This window comes from Talpa occidentalis, unplaced genomic scaffold (assembly GCF_014898055.3).
Source record: "Talpa occidentalis isolate TD23 unplaced genomic scaffold, MPIMG_talOcc4v2.1 talOcc4.3, whole genome shotgun sequence".
NCBI lineage: Eukaryota > Metazoa > Chordata > Mammalia > Eulipotyphla > Talpidae > Talpa > Talpa occidentalis.
The window spans coordinates 91,332,966-91,350,973 of NW_023603184.1; the positions used below are offsets into that span (position 1 = coordinate 91,332,966).

Genomic DNA, 18,008 nt, shown 5'->3' on the forward strand with positions numbered 1-18,008 from the left:
CAAGAAAGCCCTACAGGACACCACCACTGGCTACAGAGCAGAATGGAAAGTAGATGTGACTCAAGAGGAAGACACCCAGCCCAATAATATTACTGCCTTTCATCATAAATTGTCTCTTTTAGGTGCTGTTCACTTTGATCACTTACGTGAACATTCTTTTTCAAAGCAGAGCTGCTGACTCAAATTGGCAATTGCTGTTTTCTGCTGTGGTGATGTAGTCTTATGTCCTTATAATATGATGAGCCAAGATAGTGAGCTGGGGTAAACACATTAGTTATTGCTCTGTTAATTGAAATGCCAGGTGGGTTAAAAAATAACTGTCATGTCTTCTTTAGGAATTGGTCTATTTTAAATATGGGCATTGAAATATTACATTAATGAACATGTCACAGGTTGATATTGCTAAAATGAATTTGGCTGTAATCTTGTTTAATTTCCCTCTTTTCAATATTCATTAAGAAGGGAGTGTCGATACTGAAGATGTTGTATTTCAAAGCCTGAATTATTAGGGAGAGTGAAAAGTAAGCAAACCTCGGAGTCATTCAATCATGACTTCTTAGAGCTGAGGGGATTTTAGCAATCTTAAATCCAAATACCTTATTTTACAATTGAGGAGGCAAAATCCCACAGAACCTGTATAACTTGCCTCAGGCCTCCCACATTGTTAGCACCTCCCTGTTTGACATGTTTTATTCTATACCACAACATTAACATATAGTTGTATATTGCTCATTCATTAAATTCATTCATTCAACCAATATTCATTGAGCACATTGTGCTAGACATTGGAAACAGTCAATAAATAAATTGATAGATGTTGAGGAATGATAAATGCTAAAAGGAAAATAAAGCAGGGTAAATGGACAGACTAACAGGGAAGGGTGATGTTATTTTAAGTTTGGCACTCAAGTATGTTCTCTTTGATAACATTTGAGTGGTGCCCTGAATGAAGTAAGATAGTGAGTTATGCATGTGTCTGGGAGAGAAGTTTTCCAGGCAGAGGGAATCACCAGTGCAAAAAGCTAAGGGGTCATGTGCTAGGGCATTTGAGTAGGAGGAACAAAGCTATGATATCTGGAGAATGAGTGAGGGGAAAACTGGTAGGACATGAAATTCAAGATATAATGAAGCCAGAGGTTTGGGAAGGGAGCGTAGGACAGGAAGTCACATAATCTGATATAAGTTTTTAAAACATCATCCTGACTGTTGTGTGAAAATAGACTGAAGGGAGAGAGTGAAAATAGAAAAGGAGGGCACAGAGAAATGGAGTAGATCAAGTGATTATTTTAACAGTTTTGATTTGAAAAGTGTGTCTGCTCTTTATGATAGATGAAGGTTTAAGCTGTGAGAGAGGAGGAATAAGAGTCAAAGAAAATATAAAGGCTTTTGATCTGAACACTAGGATAATTAACTTCTATTTGTTGAGAACAGTAGTATTGGGAAAGAAGTACATTTGGAGGAAAAAATAAGAATATATTTTGGGAAAATTAGATTTGAGGTATTCATACTATGAAGCAATCTGACCAGCATGGCTACTATGAAGAAAATGCTCAAAGTATGGTTTGTTGATAAAGGATGAGGATATAAGAGAGCATCTATACATGAAAGAGGGCAGAGGTACTATCCTAAGTCACCCCAAGGTGAGGTCTTCATGAATACTCCATGAGGGGGTTAGTAAAACAAAAATCAAACAAACAAACAAAAAAACCCAGGTAGTATATTAAACACTTTGGAAATCTTAATTTATCACATATGAAGTTAATTACTAAAGAAAGTTTTCCACTTATTTTCATGATAGAATTTTCTTAGGCTTTCTGTTCCCATACAACAATGATTCTACTCTTGGGCCTCCCCCATGGCGCAACAGGTTGAGTGCTGCGCTGTGGAGCTGTCCACAGTCTCTGCAGCATGGGTCCAATTCCTGGCCGGCAAGGGAGAAACCCACATGGCGGGGCAGACCTCTCCTGCCTTGCCCGCTGCTCCCCTCAGCAGTGTCTTCGGTCCATCTGCCTGTTCTGCTCCCCGCCCTCTCTGGTGAATTCTCTCACCCTCCCATGCCTCTGACCTGTACCCCAGTTCTTGTATTAATAAATAAATCTCTTTTTTTAAAAAAAACAATGATTCTATTCTCTCATTCCCAATAATATTCTAAATCTTTCCTTCTAAAGACATTGTAGTCTTTTTCAATCATACACCTCAAAATCCTTCCAGCTTCCCCACACTCCCTATTCTAAAACCATTTCCACATTTTTAGGTACTTGCTATGACAGCATTTAACTTCAAGATACCATAATCCATATTAGTTTTTAACTGTTGTATAATGATTTATTACAAATTTAAGAGCTTAAAACAACACAGGATTCTGAGCTAAGAAATGAATAAGTCAGAAATAAGTCCAGCATGGTATGGCTGTATTCTGCTCATGATATCACAAGGATGAAATCAAGGTTTGACAAAATTGAGGTTTCATCTAGATGTCTTAGAGAAAAATCTGCTTCTACTCTCATTCTTATTTTGGCAGAATTCAGTTTCAAATTGTTATAAGACTACACACAGGTTATAGGTTCCCATTCCCTTTTTGAATATGTCAGCCCACTCTCACATCCTAGAGGTGACCTCTTTTCCTTGTCAGATGACCCCCTCAATCTTCGTGTGCTTCAGATTTCTGACTCTTCCTCCTGTAACCAGTCAGAGAAAACTCTCTTCTGCTTTTAAAGAGCTCATATGATTATGTTAAGGCTATATGGGTAATCTCCCTATCTTAAGGTTGTCTGTGCCAATTTGGTTATATTATGTAACCAAATCCATGGTGTTTACAGTCCTGGTGACTATATAGGATGCATATTATATGGCTGAGGAGCAGATAATCTCAAGGCCATTCCTAGAAGTCTACCTACCACAGGTCATTCGTTGACTCCTCAAAGTTCCTGTAATTCTAGAGAATCAGAGTTTAAAGTCTGGGGTTTTTGTTGTTGTTGTTGTTAAATCATTCCTCTGTTTACAATTTTTCCCACACTTTACTCTTTAGTTAGTATATTAGATTAAGAAAAATTTCACAACAAATTGTCCTTATAAGAACCCACAAATTCCCACGCAGAGGGAATGGCTTTGACCTAAATTAGGGAATTGCTCTAGATTTCCTCATCAGCACAGAGCTTCTTAGATCTCTTAAAAACAGTATTGTTCCAGTGATCTGGGTTACATTCTGTTTCTGAGAGTCTATCCCATATTGCTTTGGACTACTTCTCCTCTCCCCTGGTTATCTATAGGATGAGTGTAATTCTAGGTATTTTCTAGGTCACCTGAGGGCAAAGGGGGTACCCACATGCCAAAGTCCTTCTGAAGCCTGAGTCTTTTCTGTTATGATATCATAAGAGGCAAGGAGATCACAAAATGATAACTTTTCCCCCAGAAATATCTCTGAAGTAAAGCTAGAGGTTAAAAAGTCCAGTGGAGTTATTCTTACTTTTCTGACAATACTCCCTACTCCTCAGTCATACAGTGTGGGTGGTTTTAATGTTGGGTTAGAACTTGGCTAAAATCACAAGAGAATTGTAATAGGAAAGGCTAGGGAAGGGATATTTTTATGTGAGATTTTTAAGTGAGTCTTGCCTAAAATCTCCATTCTGGGAACAAGACTGAAACTACTTTTGCCTTGTATACCATGGAACTCCAAGTATCATGGAAAAACAAACCCTCCTGAAAGACTATCATACAGAGCAATTATTATATTATTCAAGCCACCCGAAGAGCTACATCGAGTGCTGGGACCAGTATTACATCACATGAGTTTTAAACTTCATCTAACACAGTAATGTTATTTCTTACAATAGCTCCTCGGAAGAGGTTATGGAAAGGTTTTGCCTTTTGATTTTTATTATGAAAATAATTTCAAAAGTGGACAGATGCTCTGAAATAGTGCCATTATCACCTAATAACTCATGAATTAAAAATTTCCTTGAGAAATCAAAACAGTAATTAAAAGTCTTACATGAAACTGAAGTCAAAGACCAAATGGTGTCACAAATTAGTTCTTCCAGACCTTCACCGATGATATACCTACCCTTCTCAAATCCTTCCAAGAATTGAGAAAGAGGGAATACTTCCAAACACTTTTTATGAGGCCAATACCAAATTATATAATACCAAAAAAACAGGCAAAGACAACACACAAAAGAGAAAATTACGGACGATTTCCCTAATGAATACAGATGAAAAAGTCTTCAACAAAATCTTCACAAACTAAATCCAACAATGCAAAAAAGGATTATACACCATGATCAAGTGGAATTTATTACAGGGACACAAGGATGGTTCAGCATCCAAAAATCTGTCACAGTAATTCAACACATCAATAAAAGGAATGATAAAAAATCATATGATTATATCAATGGATGCCTAAAAAGCATTTGATAAGATACAACATTCATTTAGATGAAAACCCTTGAAAAAAATGCTAATAGATGGAACATACCTCACCTATAATACAGGCCAGTTATGGCAAACCCACAGCTAACATCACTCTCAATGGTGAAACACTGGAAGCATTTCTAATATTTGGTAGACAAAGATGTCCACTTTTGTCACTATTCAACATAGTATTGGAAGTCCTAGGTAGAGTAATTAGGCAAGAGAGATATATCAAAGGAATCCAAGTTAGGAAAGAAGAAGTAAAGCTATTAGTATTGTAGATGACATGATAATATACATACAAAGACCTGACTATTAATTGAAACAATAAATCAGTTCAACAATGTGGCAGGTTATGAAATCAATACACAAATATCAGCTGTCTTCCTATATGCAAACAATTTGCTAGAAGAGGAAGAAAAAAGAAAAAAAAATCCCACTTATAATTAAATAAAAAAGATTTAATACCTAGGAGCAAACTTAACAAAGGCGTTTAAGGAAATATAGAAATAAAACTATATGACATGGTTAAAAGAAATAGAAGAAAGTTATTCCCTGCTCATGGATTGGAAGAATTGACATTATCAAAATGACCATCTTACCCAAAGCAATAACAGATTTAGTGCTATCCCCATTAAAGTTCTGATGGCTTTCTTCAAAGGAATAGAACAAACAATACTGAAATTCGTGTGGAATCACAAAAGATACCAAATAGACAAAACAATCCTGACAAAAAAGAATTGTGGTGTCAAAATATACTAAGGGCAACAATAATCAAATCAATGTGGTACTGGAACAAAAACTGACACACAGACAAGTGGAATCGAACTGAGCGATCAGAAATAAACCCACACCTATATGGACCGTCAATCTATGACAAAAGAGTAAAGAATATACACTGGAACATGGGAAGCCTCTTCAATAAAAGGTGCTGGAAAAACTGGATGGACACATGCAAAAAAATGAAACTAGACCACCGTCTCACCCCATACACAGAAAGCAATTCAAAAAGGATAAAAAGCATGAATGTAAGACCTGAAACCATATAATATATAGAAGAAAATATAGGCAACACACTACAACATAGGCTTCAGAGATGTCTTTGTGAATTCATTTCCAACAGCAAGGGGAAAAAAAGAAATAAACAATTGGAACTACATCAAACTAAAAAACTTCTGCACAGCAAGCAAAACAAAACAACAACAAAAACCTGTCACTAAAACAAAAAGACACCCTACTGAATGAGAGCAAATATTTGTACACCATACTTCCATCAAGGGACTGATATCCAAGATCTACAAATAACTCATACAACTTAACAAAAAGAAAGCAAATAATTCAATAAAAAAATGGACAGAAGAGCTAATTTCTTGCCATTTGCAACAACATAGATGGAATTGGAGTGAGTTATATTAAGTAAAATAAATCAGGAGGAGAAAGACAAATACCAGATGGTGTCACATATATGTGGAGTCTAGAGAAATGAAACAAAGGGTTAGATAAAGCCAAACTAATAGCAAACTTAGAAATCTGATGGCAGAACTGAGGCTACCAGAGAGTGAGGAGGGAAAACGCTGATAACAGAGTGAGGAGAGAGCACAATGAACTGTAGAGGTAGATTATGGGTGTCTTGGTAGTGGATTGTGAGTGATAACAACACCTGAAGGGGAAATCCTGTACCTGCAAAACACAAGCAATGTTTTAGATTATTATCACCTCAATTACATATATAGCACTTATAACACACACACACACACACACACGATGCTTTTCCTTGAGTCTTGAGATAAAATTATGAAAACCAGATAATATGTTTAAAATTTTAAAGCACAAAAAAATGTGATCTAATAATATAAAGGCAGATTTGAAAGATGCTTTTTAGGATCAGGGTAAATTTTGGCATAGGATACAAATTAAATTATTATTGCAGCAAATGGACTCCAAAACACAAATTTCTGGGAAGAGGAATTAGGAGTAAGCTGCTCGCTTTTTCAAAATCCTAAGGCAGCATAGTTTCTTGATCTCTATTGCTGCTCTTTTGTGAGAAGAGAAAGCCAGGCACACCAGATATATCAGAGCAAATCAGAAAGAAACCAGACTCAAGTCAGGAAGAGTTGCCTAAGGTGGGGAAGTAGATTTCTGCCAAGATGCTCTTAAATTCTGAAGAACTAAAATTTATCTCTAACATATAAAATAGCTAAAGCAATCTAAGTGGTGTTTACTGTATATAAAGGTAGTCAGAACTTTGGTCAGTATGTGTGAGTTGACACTGAAATCTCCTTTCTCACTTTTAACAAATGGATATTTTGGACAAACTATAATACAACACACACACACACACACACACACACACACACACACACAATATGCCCCAGAGCTGAAAATCAAGATGGAATTCAAAGTCAGTGCACTGAGAAAGAGTCAATACTAAGTGACTCTTGGGAAAACTGAGCTAAAGATAGACCTGAGCACCTAGTGGTTGGGCCTTTAAGATTAGTTGTGGGACCTTTGTGTACAGGAACTGGAATAAAGCTATTTTCAAATAGCAGTAAGTCATGTAGGATTTGTCCGTATTCACAGTGGGGACTCAATATACACGATCACTTGTCAGGAAAGTGAAAGGAGACTTGAATACGGAATTCTGGTCAGAATCCTGAATCCTGGTCAGAATCCTGCCCAGTACCCTAGCTGGGCAGTGTATGAGTGCTAAGTTAGCACACACTTCAAACTCATAGCATAGGTCACAAGTTTCAACATTAATAAACCAATTGGTCCCAAATAAGTAAAATGGATAGGACCTTAGCAGAAGCAAATATATAAACTCTCTGAAGAGATGATCCCACTGAAGAGATGATCAGAATTCACAAAGGAAAACAGAATTCACAATTCTTTTTATCATTTCAAATTTCCATGAAACTACAGATACAACAGGTAAAATTTAGAGGCAAATGACCTATTTTCACAAAATGTATTTGCAACCCATGTATGTGACAACAAAGAATGTGTCTAGAATTTACAAAAATATATATTACTACAGATTAATAAAGAAAAAATAAACAAATGGACAAAAAGTATGAATAAGCAATTAACAGGAAGAAAATTGCCTAGTTAACATGAGATTTTCAGTCTCACAAATCCTCAGGAGAATAAAGTTTAAAACATTAATGAGAGAACAAACAGTGAAGGAGGCACAATTGATTATGTTGGTGGACTATGGGTGAGTTGGTGGTGGGTACAGTATAGTGGTATTACCTGATGGGGTATCCAAATATCACCTCCATTAAACATAAATAAAAATAATTTAGAAAACATTAATGAGCTATTTTCCACATTTACTAGATTGGCCAAATTAAAAAAGGATTGTTGTAATATAAGTTGAAAATATTCTTATAAATTTGAAAACACACAAATCTTTCAATAATAACTCCCCTCCTACACATACCCTAGATAACACTATTCACACACAATATGGCAGATATGGACAAGGCAGGTGCAAAAAGAAAACTCAGGTAACTTAAATGTTAAACACAGAGAAGAAAGATAAATGGTAAGCCTGTTCTACAGTGGAACACTACACAGCAGAGTAAAGGAGTGAACTAGGATTTTTGTATAAACAACGGTATAGTTCAAAAATGTAAGGTTGAATGAAGAAGCACATACCATACAATAACACTATATGATATTTTGTTACTTTTAACTTTTTTTTAATGAATACTACCTATTAAAATGTTAAAAAATATATGGCCTGAAAAGACAGAAATAGAATTCATGATCAATATTGCCTTTGGGGAGGTAAGAAGGGAAGTGGTATTGTGGAAGGCCTCGAAAGACATCATCAAATATATTTATAAAATAAAATAAATCTGAAACAAAATTGAAAAAAAACTAACATTTTCATTGCTAGGTGATTGTTAATATGTTTACAACATAAACCTCTGTACTCAAAAAATCTTCTAAATATCAGAAGTTTTTAAAAAAGAAAATAAAATACAATATGTCTTATCCTATACAGTTGCAAGAGTTGACAATGCATTTGGTTTAGAGCTTTAAAAAATGCTTTAATGTCTCCTATGATCTATGTAACTAAAACAACATGTTTCATAGGCATTTCTTGTGTCCCTTGATAGAAAGTGCAGCACAGTGACATCATGCCTACACGCAGTTTAGGAACATGCAAATTTAAAGTCAAAAAATGTATTCTAGGTATGGAGAATTTGATATGTTTTCAAGAGCACTATGGTGGCAATAGATGGGAATACCCAAATATTACATTTAAAAATATAATATAATAGTAAAAATGCATGCCCCAAATATAAACTTGGTACATTTTAAGCTTCTGGAATTCAAAGATTAGATATTTTTAGGAAGTCATATTTTTTTACTTCAGCATGAAAAGCAAAAACACAAATATTACTTCCACTAAAAGTAATCTTAAAAATATACCTCCTTAATGCTCATAGGTATAAAATCAATCTTGCATTCAAACCTGTGGAAAGTGTATTTACGTTTAATTTGCCCATATGATGATGGTGTTAAAATGCTCAGCCTAAGTACTTTCTTGTTTTATGTTGCACTTGGTATAGCCCTTTGATTACCTAGCCATTATCATCGTCTAATTATTCCTTACATTACTATTAGTTTTGCTGCTGTTATTGCTGTTTTGGTGTCAAGCCAAATCTCAAGTTAAATATCAATAGCTGATCTGTTAGCTCAAAAAGTGTTCTCTCCCATCTTTCAAAATATCTTTCTCTTGCTTCCACAAATCTTACAGAATGCAAAGGAAACAGCTAGCAATGTACCTCCATTTTCTCCTGAATAAATATGCCAATTCCCCTACTCAAATTTATTTATTTATTTTTTTTTTTTATAGAGGCATGCTTTATTTATTTGTTTGCTGGTTTGTTTGTTTTGTTTATACATGCACTGGGTACAGTCAGAAGCGCGGGAGGGTGAGAGAATTCACCAGAGCCAGAGCGGGGAGCAGAGCAGGCAGAAGGACCGAAGTACACTGCTGAGGGGAGCAGCGGGCAGCAGGAGAAGTCTGCACGCCATGTGGGACCCTCCTCCGGTGGCCGGGGAGCAGCCGGGGATCGAACCGGCGCCGCAGAGGCCGCGGGCAGCTTCGCAACCCAGCGCTCAACCGCTGCGCCACCGGGGAGGCCCTCCCCTACTCAAATTTAATTTAACAATTAAATGCACATACTCCAATTCTCAATATTTGATTTAGTTAGTATGTGTACTCTTTCACTATCTGTGTAAGCCCATGGAAATTGGAACTTTTTCTCGATCTCTTTATAGGGCACTTAAGATTTCACTACATGTAAACAGATACTTTAAAATACATTGCTTTTCATGGCCATAACAATTCATAGATGGGAAGTGCTATGAAAGCGGCTTAGGTAGACAACAAAACTATAAAGATATATGTTTCCATTATTGCGGTTACATAACAGAAAATAATATCTTCCATAGAGAGGCATAGTTCACATACATTATTTGAAACATGATTGATAATTATGAGTTTCTGACATTTATGCAATTCTTCCTTTTAACTATGAACTCTCTTGAAGGGAACTGGTGAAACTATCCAACTTAGATTCTTAGAAATTAAACTGTGAATTACATCTTCTTAGCTGCTGATTTTGTCAAATGATCATGTAACTTTTACATATGTTGTCTCCACACTACATGACTCTATACCAATTTGCTGAGTTAAGAGCAAAGAACAAGCAAGAATGACAACTGGTATTATAAAAAAAGCAGAAAACCTGGCCTCAGCTTTAAAATTTGAATACCTTTATTCATCCAGAAGTGAATTCTGAACAAAAACTTTTAGACAAGTGTTTCATAAACCCTGTTGGCTGAATAGCAAAGTGTCAACTGTGTTCACAAAAACAAAAAAGTTTGTCCACAAAGAACTATGAATTACTCATTCTCAGCACCTTAAGCAGATTTCCTAAAGACAATATTTCTTGTATCATGCAGATCATTTCCATACAGGTATATAGATTAATGGAGATCCCTTTCATTATGTTACAGAGTTGAACATTCATTGCCTTTTTGTGAACTATTTCCACAGAAGTCAGCAATTCTATAAAAAAAATCTCAAAATCTTCAGCAGAAATGTTTTACTGCAAATTCTATAAACTGTGATGTGTAAACAAAAAAAATGTTTAAATATCCCATACATATTTCAAAAATCTCCCCTCAAATATGTTTTACTTTCCACAGGTTATCAGCAACCATTTTAAATGTATTTGTAAATATTATAATTCATATTTTGAAAATTGGGAAATAAATGTCTGCTCCAAAGTAGAATGATGAATTTGTGTCAAGAAAAAAAAAATTCAGATGTGACTTCTTTAAAGGGCCTTTTTTATGACATCTTTTGACAATCACTTTCTGTACTGTAGTCAACCCAAATGCTATCCCAGAACCTTCTGATCTTTGCCACATCCTTTCTTAGTGTAAGACCTAACAAAAGTCGCACCCCTATCTTTATGTAGATCACCTCTTCTAATCACAAGTATCTGTGCTCATGCAGGTCAATCAAGTTCTCCATGTCCACAAATCTTTGAAACTCGAATAAACTTACACTGACTCCACCAGACCCTTTTGAATCTTTCTGAGAACTGCCTATAAGAATTTCATGCCAAACATTAAGATCAATCAAAGCTCAATCAGGCAAATAAACATTCATTCACACATTCACAGCAACAGCAGATTTCATACTTGTTTTTTCTTCTCTTCTCTTTGCAACAGTTTCTTCTTCTTCCACAATTTCTCTTTCTCCTCTTCCTTTTCTCTTCTTCTGGCAGAAATTTCCATTTCTAGTCTTGCTACCTCTTCCTGGTGGACTCGCCACTGAAGAACCTGAATAAATAGAATTCATTTCAATAACCATGCATGTTCAAGTGATTTCACAGATCTTAAGACTAAGATCTACATCAAGTATATATCAAAGTTTTTCCAGATACAAAATTAAAATTCTTTGTGTGCATGAGTATATGACATGTGTTCAACATGTGCATGTGTGTGTTAGTACTAAAAGGAGTAAGCAACTTTAAAATTGCCTCATTCTGAGATTCTTTATTTGAATTTAAGGATATCCTGGATTGTTTGTAAATTGACTTCAGAGTCTATGATTCCCATAAATAGTATAAAAATTTCTGCTCTTTTACACATGTGTGCTTTGTGGAAAATAGTTCAGTAGATTTTTAAAATTCTTTAATGGTGCTAAGATCCTAAAGGCTTAAGAACCACTGATATACTTTATCACTTATTTTGTAAGTGAAGAAAACGAGCTTCAATGAAGAAAAAAAATTAAGATATTTGCAAGAACTTTCTGGGTACAGGTATGCTTTACTGATAGAAGTAGAACTGATACACCTTCTCTGAAGGTACTGAGCAATATGTAAGTATGCATCACAATAGAAGAAATGCATAACCTTTGTGCCACAAACCCACTTCAGGGAAATTATTCAAAGAAGACAATCTATTGAACAAGTACACAATATTTGTTCACAGCTATATTCAATGCAGGGCTGATTAAACAAAAAAATGGAGAGACTAAATGTCTGACAACAGGCAATGGCTAAAAGTAATTATGGTACCTTCACACAATGACTACCATTGAAAAAGGATGCTAATAGCTATATTCATTAACATAAAAATGTCCCACAACATACTATTAAGTGCAAAAAACAGGTGCAAAACCACATTAATATTATGGCATTATTTATATAAAATCTCAACTATATATCTATGCATAGAAAGAGATTTAGAAGGGGGTTTACCAAAGTAACAATACTGGCTATCTATGAATAGCATCATTTCACAGAATTTTAAAAATTTCACTCTTTAAACCTTTCTGTGCAAGTGATATTTTTACAACAAATATGCATTATCTTTGTATACAGGAAACCAATGAAAATAACAAAATAATAACAACCACGTAATGTATTCTGTGTATACATGTAGTTAAGGAAGCAGAGAGGAGGGAGACAGGTAGGCAGAATTCCTAAAAAAGGACAAAACTAGATTTGTCAATTAATTACTGCATACTGTATGTGTTTGCTACAGGCATGACTCATTAATGATAATATATAAAATGAAAAATTTAATAAAATATCCTACAATTAGTCTCAATGTCCACCTTACACAAAGCAATATATTGATTCAATGAAATCCCTATCAAAATTTCAATGGAATTCAAAAAATGAGCAAATATTATAGAAATTTACATGGAATGAATAAAAGATCCCAAATAGTCAGCGCAATAATAAAAATTTTAAAAAGTAAAAGTCAGGTGTCTTGTCAAGAGTTGCTGGTGATGTCCCTCCAAAATACCCAGAGGAGAGTTTTCTCAATTTCTTTTTCTTTAACCTCAAGGTAGTACTTGGCTCTGTTGACCATCTCTTCATGTTTAAAACTTGTTCCTCTCTAGGCCATTACATTGCAATCCCTTCTTTTCCGCCATGGATATTACTTCTTCTTTCTGCTTCCCTTGTCCATCTTACATCCCAACTCTGCTGCTATCCTCTCTTTGACCACCAGTAGCTCTGTGTTCATTATTTGATGTGTTCCTCCTTCCCTATGGGTTTACCTAGCACATCTATGTGTCTGTCTAACTTTAAAGTGTGCACTAGGCCATTTCACTGTCGTTTCTAATCCACCCAGTCTATCAGCCAAACGTATCTAGAATAATATCAGAAACTTGACAGGGATAATATCAATTTCTCAAAACAGGACCTAAATAATGTAGCTTTCTCACGCCTACCCTATGGCCCACTTTAACCTAGCTCATATACAATTTCCACAGCCCTTCTTGTTCTTAACCTCATGGAATGGTACAAACTATTCCCCCACCTAGAAACTTTAGTTTCTTTCTATTTCTTTTCTTATTTATTTACAATTTTATATATATTTTACATCATTTTTCTTGGTCAAGCACATGACCAATGATTTCATAAAACACTCTCCAATCCATGCTTACCTCACTTTTCATACTTTTTTCTTTTTTTTTTTTTTAAAGATTTATTTATTTATGCATACAAGATCTGGGGTACAGGCCAGAGATGCAGGGTGTGAGAGGATTCACCAGAGACAGAATACGGAGCAGAGCAGGCAGACTGACTGAAATACACTGCTGATGGGAGCAGCAGGCGAGACAGGAGAGGTCTACTGCGCCATGTGGGTATCTTCCTGGCTGGGGATCAAACTCGTGCTGCAGTGGCTGTGGATTGCTTCACAGTGAGGTGCTTAACCCCTTGTGCCACCAAGGAGGCCCTCACTTTTCATATTTCAGTTACCAGACCATAACTAATCTCTGAATATCCTGAGCACATTGTTTCTATTTCCATTTAGTGCAGGGCCCATGATGTGTATGTATTTTGTGTTCTTATATTTTCTAGCAAAGTGCTAACACATCATAGGTGGCCAGTAATTACTTCCCTTTTACTTTACCAAAACGAACATTTTTATTTTTTTAATTTTTAATATATTTAAAATTTATTTTTTATTTATTTATGCATATAAGAAATGGGGTGCAGGAGGGGCAGAGGTGCAGGGGCCAGGGGACTTGGTGAGAGGATTCACCAGAGATAGAGTGGGGAGAAGAACAGGCAGATTGACTGAAATATACTGCTGAGGGGAGCAGTGGGTGAGACAGGAGAGGTCTGCTGTGCCATGTGGGTTAGCTCCCTAGCTGGGGATTGAACTCGCACTACAGTGGTTGCCAATAGCTTCACAGTGCTGAGACTTAACCTCTTGTACCACCAGGGTGGGGCCCTAATTTTTAATATTTTTATTTATCTTTTTTACATCATCATTCATTTTTGTACAATGTTTGATTTCTCCCTCAAATCACCATAAAATTCCCAGTTCCAAATTGCACATGAACTGTCACCATAGTGTTTTGTGCCAAAATGAGCATTTTTATTTTTATTTATTTATTTATTTTTTTAAATAATAGATTTTATTTTTATATTCCCCATACAATTGCAACCCCCCCATTTTGACCCCAATCCCTCCCCTCCCACCCCCCACCCCCCAAAAAGTGTCTCTGGTTCATAGTTTTTGTTGATTTTGATTTTCACTTTCTTATAGTTATTCATTTTCTTGGTCCCTTATTTAAGTTTTCTAGATTCCTGCTATGAGTGAGACCATCCGGTATTTTTCTTCTTCTTTCTGGCTTATTTCGCTGAGCATGATCCCTTCCAGCGCCATCCATGTTGCTGCAAATTGCATGTGTTTATCTTTTTTGAATGCTGAATAATATTCCATGGTGTATATGTGTCACATCTTCTTGATCCAGTCATCTATTTTTGGGCATTTGGGCTGTTTCCAAAGCTTAGCTATTGTAAACAGTGCTGCTATAAACATAGGGGTGCAGGTGTTCTTTGGAATTGATGTTTCTGTGTCCTTTGGGTAAATACCTAGGAATGGAATTGCTGGATCATATGGAAGCTCTATGTTTAGTAGGTCCAGAAATCTCCACACAGCTCTCCATATTGGTTGGACCAGTTTGCACTCCCACCAGCAGTGCAGAAGAGTTCCTTTTTCTCCACACCCTCACCAACATTTGTTGTTGCTAGTTTTTTTAATATGTGCCATTCTCACTGGTGTAAGATGGTATCTCATGGTAGTTTTGATTTGCATTTCCCTGATGACAAGTGATGTTGAACATTTTTTCATATGTCTGTTGGCCATTTGCATTTTCTCTTCAGAGAAGTTTCTTTTTAGCTCTTCTGCCCATTTTTTGACTGGATTATTTTCTTTGTTGTTGAGTCTCATCAGCTCTTTGCAGATTTTTGTGATCAGTCCTTTGTCATTAGTGTTGGGTGCAAAAATGTTCTCCCAGTTGGTGGGGTTTCTCTTTGTTTTTGTTATTGTCTCTTTTGCTGTGCAGAAGCTCTTTAATTTGATGTAGTCCCAGCTGTTTATCTTTGCCTTCACTATCACTGCTTTGGGTCTTTAAAGATGTCTTTGATGTGAATATCACGTAGTGTTTCGCCTATATTTCCTTCTATGTATTTTATGGTTTCAGGTCTTATGTCTAGTTCTTTTTTTTTTTTTTTATAGAGGCTTTTTTTTTTATTTATTTGTTTTTTTTTTGTTTGTTTGTTTATACATGCACTGGGTACAGTCAGAAGCGCGGGAGGGTGAGAGAATTCACCAGAGCCAGAGCGGGGAGCAGAGCAGGCAGAAGGACCGAAGTACACTGCTGAGGAGAGCAGCGGGCGGCAGGAGAGGTCTGCGCACCATGTGGGACCCTCCTCCGGTGGCCGGGGAGCAGCCGGGGATCGAACCTGCGCTGCAGAGGCTGCGGGCAGCTTCGCAACCCAGCGCTCAACCGCTGCGCCACCGGGGAGGCCCCTTATGTCTAGTTCTTTAATCCATTTTGAGTTGATTTTTGTGTATGGTGTGAGGTAGTGGTCAAGCTTCATTCTTTTGCATGTAGCGACCCAGTTTTCCCAGCACCATTTATTGAACAAACTTTCTTTGCCAAAATGAGCATTTTTAAATGAAATATAATAAATGGAGAAATGATAGCATTATTGATAGAATATACCAATTTGCAGCAACTAATGAAATAACAGGACATCTCTCATGATCATTAATGGATCCAAAAATCTTTATCCTAGCAGCTGGTGGGAAACATTATAAAGAATGAATCAGGGGGCCCTCCCTGGTTGTGCAAGGGGGTTAAGCACTGCACTATGAAGCAATCTGCAGCCTCTGCAGCACGAGTTCAATACTTGCCGGGCAGGGAGCTACTCACATGGTGCAGCAGACCTCTCCTGACTTGCCCACTGCTCCCCTCAGAAGTGTATTTCAGTCAGTCTGCCTATTCTGTTCCCCACTCTGTCTCTGGTGAATCCTCTCAACCCCTGCAAGTCTGGCCTGTGCCCCAGCTTTTGCATGCATGAATAAATAAATCTTTTTTTTAAAAAAAGAATGAAGCAGGCTGGCAACGACTGAACAAAATGAACAATATTAACATCACATACAGGAAAGCAGGTATTTTGGATCCCTGACATAAATATGCAACATTGCTGTGAACTATTTTGCCAGAATATAAAGAAATGTGACCAAATTTCTAAACCTATATATAAGGTTGCAAGAAATTCAGCCAAAATATATAATGGAGAACCATTATATAACAGTGTGGGGAAGCAATTAGCAAAATTGAAATTTGAAAAATTTTAAAGGATAAAATATAAGAAAAAAGAAAGAACTGACAAAAAGAGGTTTAAGAAATACATCAACCAAAAACAATAGTAGATCATAGCTGCATTCTTTTTTTTTTAATGTTTATTTATTTGTTTGTTTGTTTGTTTGTTTGTTTGTTTTGTTTATACAAGCATTGGGTACAGTCAGAAGCGCGGGAGGGTGACAGAATTCACCAGAGCCAGAGCGGGGAGCAGAACAGGCAGAAGGACCGAAGTACACTGCTGAGGGGAGCAGCGGGCGGCAGGAGAGGTCTGCGCGCCATGTGGGACCCTCCGCTGGTGGCCGGGGAGCAGCTGGGGATCGAACCGGTGCCGCAGAGGCAGCGGGCAGCTTCGCAACCCAGTGCTCAACTGCTGCGCCACCCGGGAAGCCCCATAGATGCATTCTGATTTGAGTAAACCAAATGTAGAAAAAAAGAACGAAACGATTAGAAATATTTCAAAGTTGATTAGTTATTTGAGGATATCAAGGAAATTTGTTGAAGTTTTTAAGTATGATTATAGTGTAGCTGGTTTTTAAAGAGTGTTTTTAACTTTAGAGATAATAATGAAAACAGATGAAATGGTAGGGGATTTATTCAGTTACCCAATAAATATGGAAAAAATGAAACAAATTTGACTAAAGAATTGATAATTGTTGAAGTTGATGATAGACATTTGTATAGGTTTAAATTTTTCCATACTAAAAATTTTATAAATAGAGCAAAAGAAACCATAAAATAGGATGTATGTCCAAAGAGATTTATATAATAAAACACTGTAGCCTCAAGGTTCTGAGACAGTAGGAAGATTTTAGACATACTGAAATAATGAACAGAAAAACGGCTTACATTTTGCCTGAGTACTGAGACTATGCCTATAAATTTCAATAAACGAAGTTTGCGTTTTGGAACTAATCTCATCTTTTGATTTAAGACTAATATGAGAATTATCATTAAACAACCTTTGCATATGTGATATCACATGACTTTAAAAAGCCAAAGTATAAGTAAATATCTATAACTAGAAAAGATTTCTGTGCCCAAAGGCAAGTCTAGCAAGAAGATAAACTGTTTTATCCCAGTTTTATTTATGAGGTTATCTACCAATTTACCCAATTTACTTTTCCTTGTCATTTGTAAGCCTAAATAACATTTGTTCTAGAAAATTTAAGATTGTGGTGTTTGCTTTTTTTTTTTTTTAAAGATTTATTTATTTTTATTTATACAAGAACCGGGATACAGGCCAGATATACAGGAGGGTGAGAGGATTCACCAGAGACAGAGCGGGGAACAGAGAAAGCAGACTGACTGAAATACCCTGCTGAGGGGAGCAGCAGGCGAGACAGGAGAGGTCTGCCGAGCCATGTGGGACCCTCGCCTGCCG

General features: G+C 36.4%; 1 protein-coding gene across 6 annotated transcripts in view; it reads right to left on the reverse strand.

Annotated features, from left to right (window-relative positions):
• The window catches only part of CCDC148 (coiled-coil domain containing 148), a 249,751-nt gene that overhangs the window by 81,169 nt on the left and 150,574 nt on the right, over positions 1 to 18,008 (reverse strand). For all 6 annotated transcript variants that reach the window (XM_054699743.1, XM_054699744.1, XM_054699742.1 and 3 more), the window contains one exon: positions 11,143 to 11,283. In XM_054699743.1, the coding sequence (XP_054555718.1) occupies positions 11,143 to 11,283 (141 nt within the window). The remainder of the gene's footprint in view (positions 1 to 11,142; positions 11,284 to 18,008) is intronic.